Here is a 13,589-nt window from a genome sequence, read left to right on the forward strand (position 1 = left end):
TCTCAGTCGGTAGAGCATGGGGAGCTGAAAAGTCCTTGACTAGTGTAAGCATTGCTCAGCAACAACTAAAACATCGGTGTGTTATCAACATTATTCTCATCCTAAATCCAAAACACAGCACTGTACCAGCTACTAGGAAGAAAATTAACTATCCCAGCTGAAACCAGGACAGGCAGTGTGCAAGCACAGCAGTGACCGCCAGAATTGATAGAAAAAGGGTTTGTGGGGCAGGCAAGACTCTCTCCTGCCACAGAAAGGACACATTTCAGAGACAGGCACTCACTGGAGCAAAAACCATGGTGAGACCCCCCCTGTTCCCAGAAAAAATGGATTTGCTCTGACGCTGGGTTAAACTTCCCACGGAGGGCGCTGGCCTTTGAGCACGAGAGCCAGGGTCTCAGGTCCAAGGTGGGCTTGTGTGTGCTGCCCACAGGGCTTGTTCCCCAAACTGGTCCTCCGCAGCAACCCTTTGTGGGGTGCTCAGGTTGCTTTGCTGAAGTGTAGCAGTGTGGTTTGTAAAGCCCATCTCTTGTAAAACCCACCTGGAGACCTGCTTTTAAAAAGAGCTTGGTGGGTTTTAAGACAGGAGTTTTTCTTGCAAGTGTGCCCAGGGTCTCTGTGTTGGTGTGTTAACCTTGGAGCCTCCTGCAGAAGCAACTGTTGGCATCTCAGAGTGGTTTACAGCACCGACATCCAGCAAGTCCTGTTCCTCAGAGAGCTTAGCTTGCCTCACTGCGCTGCAGTGTTGCTTGCTTGGGTGTTTGGCTCCTGGGGCTTCCCTGCCAGGCAGCAGCAGCTTGGTGCAATGGGGGCAGTGGGGTAGCAGAGGATTTGGAGTGGGATTTGTGTTACTTACAGGCTCATGCTGTGCAATGATGATCTATGTCTCAGCTGGGAGTTTGCTTTTCATGATTACACGATGTGCTGATCACATTTACTTAGCCCAGGAATTCGCTTTCTGCAACGGGGCTTGATCACTGGGCCAAGCCCTTGGAGGAGTTGAAGGAACAAACTTCCAGGCTTCAGATGTGGAGTTTCATCCTGGTGTGCAGGGAATCTGCCCGCATGGCTGCTTTGGAACCTCTTCTTATAGGATCAGTGCAAAGTGCTCAGCAGCTTTGGTGCTGAGCAGCTGTGCTGAAGCAGCAGCTTGCGAGCAGGAGGGCTGGTGCAGCTCCCCACGAGAGTTGGCAGAGCTGAGACTCTGCTTGCTGACCCACTTCCACTGCAGCATAGGAGCCACTTCTCCCCCAGCCCGGGTTTGCAGCTCTGGAGATTGCACCCGTATGCGTTTGTGAGGACTGGCAATGGCCACAGCTCCGAGCTGGGCTTCTGTACTGTTTATGAGTAAATGTCAAAACAGTGTCTCATCCCTCTGCTCCAAACAGCAAAACAAAACAAAACAAGTTCCTTTGTATCCAAGAAGAAAATTATTAGCAGGAAACTAAACTGCTGTCTAACTTCAAGTATGAACATTTCTGTTCCAAACCCTAACGTTCTCCCGGGATATCGGTTATAAATTTGTCAAATCTGTTATCCCTTTGAAAAGGCTGTGCTCGATCCAGAAAGGGAATTGAGAAGGGAATACATTGCAGGGATCCCTATTCTTTGTGTGAAAACAGAATATATCTGAAATACAGCCGACAGAAAAGTGACACTGGGTGGAAATAAGCAACCTCGCCAGGCTTTCTGAGTATGGTTTCACTTACATATGTAACTCAGCATGTGTGCCTCCCTCTTCAGAAGTAATGTGTTGCCGGAGAGGGATGTGTGAATGGCTTTGAAACTCTCAGGGAATTTCCACTAAAGGAGGATGTGGCAGGTGGGACTGACAGTGGCTCCGAGAGTTTTGACATTTCCCTGATAATTTAGTTTGTTTGTTATGTTTGGTTATGAGTAAATGCTCGGTTTACTGTGGACCCCCTCGGTCTTTGGATGCGTGTTTCCACTGCTCGGAAACCTCCCCACAGCCATCTCTTTGCTCGGCGCTGGCGTCCTCACACATGGTGAAGATTCATTGCCCGCTTAAACCTGCAGCCATGCCCAATCCCATCCTCAGGCGTGCTCTCTCAGTCTGTACGGCTGGTTTTCCATCCAAAGTGTTGTGCAAAACTCCAAAAATCCCTATGCAATGCTGCCTCTGAAACACTAATGCCTATTAATTACAGGGAAAGTAAATGTTTGCATCTTCAAAGCCAGTGGATATCTATCCTTTTGGCTCCTTGGAGAATGCCACATTATCTTCCAAGATGGAAAGTCACCAGCCCTATGTGGCAAACCAGAGATGCCAGGCACACGGGCATGTGGGGGATGCTGCTTAAAATGCTTTTGCTGGGCTTGGTTTGGGTGACATCTCTTCTGGCTTAGACATGTCGAGTGTGCAGGCAGAGTTGCTCATGAGGCAGTAGCTGCAGGGAGCAGCTTTCCCAAAGGTGCTGGGGCAGAGTTGCCCAGTGTACACACACACACACCGATGTATATACCAAGGGAATATATTTGGGCTTGAGTGAGCCTGCTGTGAGTGCTCAGAGTGCGGTGTTTTCTGAGGTTGTGCTTAGAGGAAGGGGTTGCAGGAAGGAATCACTGGCCCATCTCCACCTGTAAATAAACCCAGCCAGGACACGGCTTTGCCCACCGGCTTGCCATCCTCTGCACTGTCTGATGGAGGGCGCAGTCCCTGGCAGCATCGTGGCCCTGGCCACCAGCATGGTCCCAGGCGATGCCAGGGCATGGCCAGGGAGATGGAATGGGCCAGAGATGGCTCCCACTGGTGGCACGGACAGAGGCACCTCATCTGGGGGCGGAGAAAGGCATGGGTGTGAGTTCTGCCTTTAGGGCCAGAGAGCAGCCCCCGGTCATTCTTCTTTATCAGTGCATTTATTAGTTGACTGAAGGTGGGCAGCGCCTCTCCCCTGTGCCCGCAGGTGGAGACCTGGGGGGAGCAGGTCGCATCCTGCCTCTCCTCTCCAGGGGGAGCAGTGGGGCTGCCCGTGCCCTGTGCTGCAGACGGGGCTCTGCCCTCTCCTGGGGAAGATGCTCAGGGATGGAGGCTGCCTCTGTCGGCAGAGGTGTCTCAGTTTCACAGCTGCAGTGGCAGGAGGGTGTCACGCTGACAGCGGGGATCTGCCCCACTTGCCGTCCCCAGCAGGCGGGTGCCCTAATTCCTAGCAGACACTCCCCATAGCAGCAGGCAACAAAGTAGATCCGGAAATTCCTGAGCTTTGGGAAGTGGGCTTTAATGTAATTAACTGCAACAGAAGAAGAGGTCAGATAATAGGGGCAAAGGTTTCTCTTTAAAATGAAAGGGGAGGTAAATGAAACCAGCTGCCCAGGAGCCAGTGCACTGCCTTCATTAAATATGGGACAATGCTCATGGTCCCACGCAGCAGATTGTGGATCTTTCCAGAAAACCATTTTAAAGGCAGCACAAGTCCCGGAGGTGACAGGACAGAGACATGTAGCCCCAGGTTCGCCCAGGTGCCTGGCACTGCCCCTTTCTGGGAGGGCTGTGTGCGCCCTGGCCTTGCAGCCTGCCCAAGGACAAGGGCATTTCTGGCTGGCAGCTGTGCTCAGCCCTGCCGCAGTAGACCCTTTGGCAGCAGCTTTTTTGGAGTACTGTTCCCAGCTCTTGTCTTCGTGTCTTGAGTCTCATGCTGCCGTTCCAGCCAGGGATGGGGGCCGGGAATTGGGGTGGTGCATTTCCTCACGCTGGCACAAATCCCTGCCCAGCCCTTGGTGGAGTCCTCCCCCCCACGCTGTGCTCTGGTTTGGCCACCTCCGGAGTGATACAGTCACACTTCCCTTTGCAAAGTGCACTGATCCCATCCCGGGTTTCTAGGGCATATTCAAATGGAGGTTTTAGAAATGGGGTAATGTAAACGGAAGGGGGAGAACTGGCCTCAGCTTTGTATAGCATAATAGGGCACCCAAAGTGTCTGTACATGGCCTTTCCTCTGAGACATATGTCTCATCTAGGATTTAGTTGCTAGATCCCTCTTTTCCTTGGCTGGCTCTTCTCAAGTTCCTGCAGATTGTCTGTCTACAGAGATAGTGGCATCAAACTGGGGAACACGATGAGTCAGCTCTGCATGCAATTGCCCGTATCTATTCTCTCGTATTAGGAGAAACGGCATGGTCTGTGCCCATGGTGGGCATGCTGAAATCTCCTAGGCTTCAGGGCCAACTCTGGTGCTGCATCATACTCAGAGCCCACTGGAAGATCTGCCAGACTGTGTTGGAGCTGAATAGCTTGTCCATGAGCTACGTGTCCTCTGTCTCTGCAGAGCCGTGGCTGCCAGAGACCCCTGCCCGCGCTGGGGAGGGTCTGTCCATTCGTCTCCTTTGGCACTCAGACCTCACTGGCATGGGGAGAGGAGGATGTGGATGCCGCAGCCCCCGGGACTGGCTCGGCCCGGCTGCCTGTGCACCGCGCTGCTGCCTGGGGAGGTACTTGTCAGCTCTGGAGCTCCCTGCAGCTGCTGCTGGCTTTTTTGGAGGTTGGAGAGTTGCGACTGTTCGGGTTTGGTTTTTTTTTTAAAGTCAAGTGCACTGAGTCATTGTAAATATCAGCAAAGCTGCAGCCTTTGCTCCTGGGAATAATCCACGCCTAACGAGCCCTTCTCCTGCTTTAAAGGCCTGTCAGTTGTCTGCATTTTGCAGATTTCTATACTGCCTTTACTGACAGTTGAAGTTCTCTAAAGGAAGTGCCCGAATCTCAGCGACGAAGCTTACAGCTGGAAACAGCTCACCCGTTCCCGAGTAGCCTGGTAGCAGTGAAGACCTCAGTGCCTCTCTCTTCCTCGCAAGCCTTGTGCAGCTGGTGGCATTTTCCCTCTTCCCCAGTTTGGGGAGGTTGAAAGTTCCTGTTGGTGTCCAAGAACTTCCCAGGCAGATCTGCAAGAGATCCTTGCCCATCTTACAGAAGCTTGTAATTGTCTTCGTGCTCTGCTTAAATACCCAAAGCCAAGGTGCTCCCCTCCTCGCTCCCCCAGGAGACATGCTACCAACAAGATTTCCTGATACTGAAGCAGGTTTATTTCTGCCTTTCATCCCTCTGCCAGTCCCCATTTCTCTGGGTTGTTAATGAAGGCGTCAAAACAATGTGACCGTGGCACTGTCCCGGGGCATTTCTCTTCCCTGCAGGGCTGTGCTCAGCACAGCAGCACCTTCCCAGGCTGCCTCTGCACGGTCCCTGGGAGGGCAGAGCCTTCTCTGGGGCTGCTCCTGGAGAGATGTTCCTCTCCCTTGGCAGCGGAGCTATAAGTCAGAGCACACCTTGCACGTGGAGGAGGCAATGAGGAGATGCAACCCTGCCTTTGCTTTCTGAGGGATTTTTTTGGGACCATATCGGCTTGCACAGACAAGCTGAACCCTGCAGAAAGCTCACTGCATTGGAGGAGCCATATGCAGACTGAGGTCTCTCTAACTCCATCTTTTCCCATTTAATACAACCTTATTTTTATGGCCTTTCAGCCAGTTTTCGGCCCAGGTGATGGGGTTTTTAGTCCACAGCAGTCTGAAAAAATCATTTCTGTTCAGTTCTTAAGTACTGTGTTAAAATCCAAACATCTGCTATCCCCAGAGTCCATTGCTTTGTAATTTTGTCTTAAAAAGTAATCTCTGTAAACCCCACTGTTGCCTGCTGCTTACAGATCTGCTCTCCTCCCGGCAGCCAGTGGTTCGATAGTGTATAAGTGATTGGAATGATTTCGAACACTTCCCAAGTCGCCCCTGGAGATAATCTCTGCCCTTAGCACCTTCCAGTCGACACAGACATACAGAAATGCCTCTTTCCTCCTTCCCTGGGTTACACAACGTTGGAGTGAAACTGGGCATGATCCCTTGCTTCTCTGGGGACACAGCCAGGACTATGCGTCTGGGGGAGGATTGGCAGAAGAGACTTCTCATTTAATGCATTTCTGTTCTGGGCCAGTTAGTACTGGTGTTGCTCCCCTTTCACCGCAGCCCTGCACAGCTCCAAGTGCATTTACCCTGTTACCTGGGTAGTGACTTGGAGCAGTGAGATGCAAAAATCCTGTCTGAGCCCTCGTGCATGTTGCATGTGTGCTCTGGCTGAGGCTGAGTTAGCCGGCAGCATCCTTTGGGGATGCTCCTGCATTCCAGCACCCAAGTGAAGCAGCCACTATGGCCACTACAGCTGCACGCTGGTGTGGATGAGATGCATGTTATGGAGGAATCAGCCCTGGAAACCTGAATCCACCGTTCTTCAGACCCCAGCTCTTCAGCCCATTATGCATCCCAGCACCCATGGCTGCACTGAAGTCTGTGGAGAGGGAGAAGGGTCTGTGCAACTCTGGTGGATGTGGCTCCAGCAAGGGATGGGAGGCAGCGGCAGGGCCCTGTCAGCCCCAGCCAGAGCTGCTGTAATTTCCATGCACCTCCATCACCCCAGCACAGCTCCGACATGCCCCGGGGCTCACTCTGTCGAGCGGCTGATGCACGCTGCAGATTTGGGAGGAGAAGATTCAGAAAGTTTCTCTTCCAAAACCTATTTTTCAGCCAAACAGCCATCCCAAGGGTATGCCAGTGCATGCTGCAGCAGACATCCTGGTGTCCCTGCATGGCTGGGAGGAGTCTCTGGGAGATGTGCAAGGGCTGCCACTGCTCCTTGCGTGGGGGCAGAGGTGCCAGTCCCAGATACTTCCTCAGGAGGAGCCAGCTGGGATTACCTCCAGCCCCAGGGTATTTGCACTCCAGGACAGACTGCTTCACCTTATGTCCTGGAGCCAGGAGACAGTATTGAGGCATTTCAGAACCGTCCTCCCACACTTAGAGACGGATGATTCACATCATGATTGGCAGCACTATAGCTGTGTTTTATATAAGCAAGCACGTGGAGAGCAGGAATCAGCCCTCTGTACAGGAAACATTCCCTGGCATTCCCAGGGCAGAAGGGATTTCTGTGAGAGCAGGACTTCCCCTGCAGGTAACAGACATGGCGTTTCTCGAGCGGGGGATTTGGCTGTGGACTTTGCTGGGAGAGCGAGCAAGGAAGGTGCAGGTGGTGCAGGGGTGCTGGGAGCAGGGCTCACACTGGTGCCATAGCTCCTCCGCCCGTGCACCCCACGGTCACTAATCCTTGCTCAGAAACACCATCGGGGCCTAGCCTGGAGGGTTGTTATGGCAGCAGGATGTCCAGGAGCAATTCTGGTTCTCAGACTAGAAGAGGCTTTATACAGTCTTCCCTGCAGACCAGCCATTGAATGGAGAGTGTCCCACAACCCAGGCAGAGTGATGCAGTTATTCCCACGGCTGGGAGCACAGGCAGCCTCCCCTGTCCCCTCCTGGGTGTTTACTGCAGCAATTTCTAGTGTGGCTTAGAGGGTGTTTCCTGCTTGGGACCCTTCTCCTCCCTGGTGTCTGCGTAGTGTCTTCCTGAGGCTAAGGGGCCCTTTGTTTCAGCCATTAGATGTGCATCTTCCATTTTGCCATCCCGTAAGAGCAGTCTTTCCAGTAGCAATGATACTGGGCCCAGGGCTGACTGGCTTATCTGCCTTTTGGAAACAGGGTGTCCCTAAGACAGGGGATGTGTACAGACGGGATGAGCCGGGTGAGAAGATCTCCCAAGATCTCCCTGGTGGTGGAGCCCAGGCGCTGCTATCACAGGCATCGTGTTGGAGGGTCTCTTTCCGTGGTGTCTCCGCGAGATCAGTGCAGAGGGTGCTGCAAAGCCTTTGCAGGTGGCGTTTTGCTCCCAGCATTTTCCGTTCTGCTCCCAGCGTTTCACCAGCAATAGTGCAAAACTTCCTGTGGTTTCTGCAGTGCAGGTTTCTCAGCGTTCAGGGTGCATCTACCTCACGCGCTGTTTGGAGACTGAAAGCATCTGCCAGACACAGGCACGGCCGAAGGACCAGGGCAGGGCAGAGTGCAAGCAGGGACTTCCCCAGAGCAGAGGAGTTTTCTTGGTGTGGGGCAGCAGGATGGGAGGACGTGGTTCGGGGCAGAGCTACTCCCAGCTGCCTGATCCTTGTCTTCTTATTTTCATTCCAGTTACTACATTGATGGCCGAGTGGCCAAAGTGACGGACTTCCTGAAAACGCGCCTGTTAGACACGCTCTCTGACCAGATCAGGAAAATCCAGAAAGTGCGTGAGTGCAAAGGGTCTGCGAGGGGGCACCGTGCCCGCGGTGCCTGGCCTTGGCACAGCTCGTGGCCGGGGCTCTGGCCTCAGCACCGACACGCTCCCAGGGGAGCTGGCGTGGGGCAGCGATGGAGGGCGGCTGCTGGGGGAGGCTGTGCTCCCAGCCCAAACGTGGCCAGCCCTCACCCAGGGGATGGGAGGAAAGTCTGGGCAGCATGGCGCCTGGCCCCGGGGTGGGATGTGCGGCGGGCTGGGAGGGAAGCAGCTGCAGGCTGCAGTGTGGCGTGGGCTGTGCAGGTGTGCCGGGACGCGGGCTGGATGCACGGGACAGGGGCAGACGCTGCCGTGCAAAGCCTTTCTAAAGCAGCTGACTCTCTCCAGTCTCCCATCCATCCATTCCTCAAACCTGCTCCCAAGGACGAGGAAAGGAGGGAGCAACCAGGCAGTACCAAACCGTCCTGAGCACAGCCGGTGTCGTGTCTGCTCAGGAGGGGGCTCCTGCTGCAATATCTTGCCCCACTCACTCACAGTGCCTAAAAATGTTGCTTGCAAAGTTGTGACAGTTGCATTTCCAGGGTGATTTTCACTAGTGGAGAATCATGATCGTTATGAACTGTTTTTTTTCCCCTGATGATCATGTTTTGACTGTGTTATAAAACCCAGCTGTTGCTGGCGTGCTGTGTCAGAGCCCATGGCTCTGCCTGACTAGCGCAGCCTGCAGCCAGCTCTCCTCTCCGCACTGGTCGGGAGGATCGGGCTCGCGTCTCTAGTGACTGGGTAGGGGATGGGGGCTTCGCAGGTCCCCTGGCTTTGGCTGATACGGGGGTCAGGGCTGTGAGGAGCCCACCTAGCTGTCAGTCCGACAACAAATAAGGAACACCTAGTAAGCAGGGAAGGCTTTAGGGACTAGAGAAGATGTCCACCCATCTGTCTTGTCTAGGTTTTCATACCATACCAGTCACCACAATGTCTTACTGTTGTAATTCCTGGAGGGAGAAACCGTAGGATGAGTAAACAACTCAAAGAGGCCCCGGGAAAGGGGATGCAAGGATCAGCACAGCAAAACTGGAGGAGAGGAGCCACTTGCCGAGTCCTCTGGCGCAAGCTGGGAATCATCCACTCATGTGGATGATCCTCCCGCAGCAGGGAGGCATGGCGGGGCGACCGGTGGGATCAGCGTGGGGGCAAGCGAGAGGCACCGGCCGGCCCTGTGTCCGCTGGGGGGACACAACCCCACCAAAAGTGGTGGCATGTGTCCCACCTCTGCTGTGGGTTGGGAACCTTCTGGGAAGGGAGCAGGAGCCCCCAGGGTGGGCTGGGTGGAGGGCTCTGGTGAGTGGGGCACCAGTGACAGGATGGCCAGGGACAGTGTTCACCATCCCAGCTGTGGGTAGCTGGGTGGTGACAGCCCGGCAGGACAGGACACAAACCCTAGGGGCTCCCTGGACCCCGTCCATCCCTAGACCAGAGGCAGCAAGGAGCTGCCCTCAGTGTAGGTTGGGGGAATCCTCGCACCCACGGGGCAGGATTTGGTCTGCGTGGGGCAGGGCCGGGGAAGGACTCTCCTGGGAATGCCAGTGTGGCTGAGCAAAAGCACAGCGCTGGGTGCTAATAGCCTCCAGCTTGGCTTTGAGTCCGTGCATCCTGCCGGGGCTGATTAGAGCAGCTGGGCTTGTCCACTTCCCTGTTTTATTGCTTCCTCTCCGAAGGGGGAAGGTGGCGGGCTTAGATAATTACAGGCAGGATGCCAACACCTCTGGGGCTTCAGTCAGGGATGTCGACTCTCACAGGCTGTGAGTGGGAGGCAGCCCAGAGCTGGCGTATTTAACATCTTTGAGGGATCCCAGTCCATCCAGCACATTCCAGCGTTCCACACTAATGGAGCAGGATCCATCAGGCTGCGTGGAGCGGTCCTCGGGCTGCCGGGTTTGCAGACATCTGGTCACGGGAGCTCGTCACCCGGCCTGGAGAAGTGGGATTGCAGGAGAGAGGACGGGTGTTGCTCAGTGCCAGAGGTTGCTCGCGCTGGGAGAGGGCAGCTCCGGCCATCCAAGCCCTCCCATCCCACCTGGCATCTCACAGGCGTCTGCACTGCTGGCTGGAGCTTTAGGGATGGGCCAGCATGCTCAGACCTGTATGCGTCACCTGTGCCAGGGACCCCTTGGACATCGAAGCAGACCCTGCTCAGCCGTGGGGCTGACTCTGCCTGTGGCCAGGGACATCCACTGCTTTTTTCTTGGGTGCCCACCATTCCTCCAAGTGGCTCCAGTATGTGCCCCAGTGCTCCCACGCTGCAGAGCCATCGGGGCTCAGGTGCTCCCTGTGGCTGGCGGCCACCTTGCGTGGGGACATGGAAAGCTGAGGTGAAGTGGCAGGGCAGCCTGCGGGACGAAGTGTGTGGGGAGACCATGGGGAAAGAGCAGGGTCTGGGTTTGGGAGCATGAGAGCACGTTTGGGAGGACGTGTTAGGAGCGGCTCCAGAAGATGCGTAGTGGACATGTGGCAGCAGCAGGAGAGAATGAGGACCAGTTTCCCACCACGCAGACATGGTGAAGACACCTAGTGACCGTGCCAGGGCCGGACAGGCACCCACTGACTGCTCAGCAGCGGCGTTACTGAAGGTCTCAGTAAGACTTCCTGGAGTGTAGCACAGGAGATGTCTGCCTTGTTTAAATCACAAGTTCATGGGAGTCACTTTGGTTGCTTTTGTGTCCCACACAGGTAGTGAACACATACACGCCAGGGAAGAAGATCTGGCTGGAAGGTGTTGGCGCGACCTCGGCCGGAGGCATGAACAACCTCTCCGATTCCTATGCGGCCGGGTTCCTGTGAGTTACGCCGGCTCGCCAGCGCCAGGGCACTGCCACCCCCATGGGCTCTGCGGGCTCAGGTGCTGCAAAGCCGCTGCAGCTGGGAGAGGGCTAGCTCTGTGCCCAGAGACCCCACGTGTACTCCCCCTTGGTACTCCCCCAGCAGCCTGGGCACCATTATTTTCTCCATAGCATCCCTATTACCCCTCCTCAGCTCTGCTTTCCTGTAGGTCACCCAGCCTCTGGCATACCCAGAGAAGCAGAGTAAGGAGGGGACTGCTCGGGATCCCACACAGGTACCCACAGTGTGCCCGTGGGGCATGGGTGTGGAAGGGGAGGTGAGATCCGGGCATGCCAGCTCCAGGACCCAGGGCTGGCACCCTGACAGGCTTGCCTCGCTCAGCAGCTCGGGATCGCCTGGGCCTCCTCCTGCTCTGCGTTTTTGGTTCAGGCTGCAGCCATGTGTCCTTGCATGCATTCACTCCCGGGGCACCTGCCCAGGGAAGCGCTCAGCAGGACTCTGCTCTGGAAACCATTTTCTCTCCTTCTTCGAAGCCACAACCATTCCTGGCTCCTGGGGCTTGTCTACTGGCACAGCCCTGTGGCACGGGCATCCTGCTGCAAAGCCCCAGTTCAGATCTTCAGAGCTGGCCGTGATCACGAAAGATGGAGGAAGATTATCTGGGTTCTAGGGGGAGGCGCAGGGATGTGCCCAGGGGATTGGGGCTGTGGCAGGCTGCAAGGGTTTAAGACTTTGCCCAGGGGGTGTGAGGAGACAGGCTGGTGCAATGGTCTGGTCCCCCCTGCTGAGACGGTGGGTGCAGGGTGCTGGCAGGCTGGGGGGGCACCCCAGGCTTTGGGCACAGGGCTGCAATGCTGGGGTGCATGCAGGGGCTCAGGCGTGGTGTCGGGACATGCAAGCCAAGCACAGCTGGGGCAGAGGTGGCTGTGGCGGGGGAAGAGGCATGCAGGCTTGCCGGGGCGGGGATGGTGGGAGCTGGTTAATACCCAGCTCGCAAAACCATCTGAAGGCTTTGGCTCAGGTACAGGGACCAGGCACGAGGTTGGGTGCACGAGAGCGATGCCATACGCCAGAGTGCAGCTGTGCTGCCGGGGCCGGGGTCCCCCTGCGACAGCCTGACTCTGCTCCCTCCATCCCCAGGTGGCTGAACACACTGGGTTTGCTGGCCAGCCAGGGCATCGATGTGGTGGTGCGGCACTCCTTCCTTGACCATGGCCACAACCACCTGGTGGACCAGAACTTCAACCCCTTGCCGGTAGGTCTGCCCGGGGGCATCGCGCTGGTGCTGGCTTCTCCCCGCTCATTTGAGGAGAGGTTTCTCTCCTTGTGGCCTGTCCGAACTCTGCTTGAAAATGAATTTTTCCGGATCTGTTTCTCGCAGTATTAATAGGTGTTAGTTCATGTCAAACTCAACATGTTGGAGGCAGATGGGAAAGCATTACCTCTGTAGCTGAAGCTTCATCTAGTACCCAGGGTCACGAGCGCGGGAGGGAGGCTGATGCCACCAAGGGGTGCCAGCACGGACTGTGGAGTTAGAGAGAGGGAGGTATGGGGTAGGACCACGCATGGTACAGGGCAGGCAGCCGGATCGGTAGTGGTGAGCTGTCCCAGGGGAAGCCAGGCTGGAGCCTCAGCACCCGACTTCAGATCTCTAGAAATTGAGGTTTACCCTGCCTTGTAAGTGGAGAGCCATGCAGAGTGGCTGGGTGCTCTGCATCTCCCCTGGAAGGGATTTATGGGTCCATGACCCAGCAGACACTGCTAGCGGGCCGGGGATCCGCTTTGGAGTGGTGCACAACCCTGCCGCTGCAAACCTGCCTTTGATGCTGCGCTGGGATCTCGGGGGGCGGCTGCAGGGAGGCAGAGGCTGAGGGAGCTGCATCTTGGTCGGCTTTACCTACTCAGCAGGTGAAAACAGCATCCCCAAGGGTCAGGGGAGGATGCGGGAGGTGTCTGCAACACGAGGTCTGTGCTAAGCCCCCCAGCATGGCCTGGTGGGTGGCTCCGGTGCTCTCAAACTAGTGAGCAGGAGAGCACAGTCCCCTCTCTGTGCTGCTCTGGGTATCTCCTGGAGCGCCCTGGGCTGCTCCTACACACCCCTCTGGCAAGCATACCTGCCAGCTCTGGGGCCCTGGGCTGGGGGGAGCCTAGGGGGCTTTGAACTTTGTTTGAGATGAATCCGAGCCTGGGGCAAGCGCTTGATGGATTTCTTCTGAAGAGCCAATTCCCCTGGCCAAGCCACATCCCCCCCCTCCCCAGGGCCTCGGCCCCCCCACCGGGTTGCTCCTGGCTGGACGGGTGCAGGCCAGCTCTTCCGGCGCAGCAGGGACAGAGGGTGGCCCACGGCCAGCTCTCCTGGCACAGCGGGGACAGCGGCTTCAGCGGCTGGGGGAGGGGGGGCACTAGGATGCAGGCCAGCTCTTCCGGCGCAGCAGGGACAGAGGGTGGCCCACGGCCAGCTCTCCTGGCACAGCGGGGACAGCGGCTTCAGCGGCTGGAGCAGGCGTGCAATTAGGAGCAGGATTAAAGCCAGGGAAGAAGTTTGAGGAATAAACCCCGGGCTGTTAAACACAATGGAGGTCTTTAAAATGGATTTTGCTGTTGTTTTAAAGATAACTCTCCAAATAAGTTAGATGGCACCCCCCTCATGGCTGTT

The 13,589-nt window shown here is 56.1% G+C and overlaps 1 protein-coding gene across 1 annotated transcript in view; it reads left to right on the plus strand.

The window, feature by feature from the left end:
- Positions 1–13,589, plus strand: part of HPSE2 (heparanase 2 (inactive)) — a 116,139-nt gene that overhangs the window by 89,239 nt on the left and 13,311 nt on the right. The window contains exons 6-8 of the mRNA XM_009278038.1: positions 8,011–8,104; positions 10,823–10,929; positions 12,074–12,188. Of these exons, the coding sequence (XP_009276313.1) occupies positions 8,011–8,104; positions 10,823–10,929; positions 12,074–12,188 (316 nt within the window). The remainder of the gene's footprint in view (positions 1–8,010; positions 8,105–10,822; positions 10,930–12,073; positions 12,189–13,589) is intronic.

The sequence above is a fragment of the Aptenodytes forsteri genome, unplaced genomic scaffold, assembly GCF_000699145.1.
Source record: "Aptenodytes forsteri isolate BGI_AS27 unplaced genomic scaffold, ASM69914v1 Scaffold15, whole genome shotgun sequence".
NCBI lineage: Eukaryota > Metazoa > Chordata > Aves > Sphenisciformes > Spheniscidae > Aptenodytes > Aptenodytes forsteri.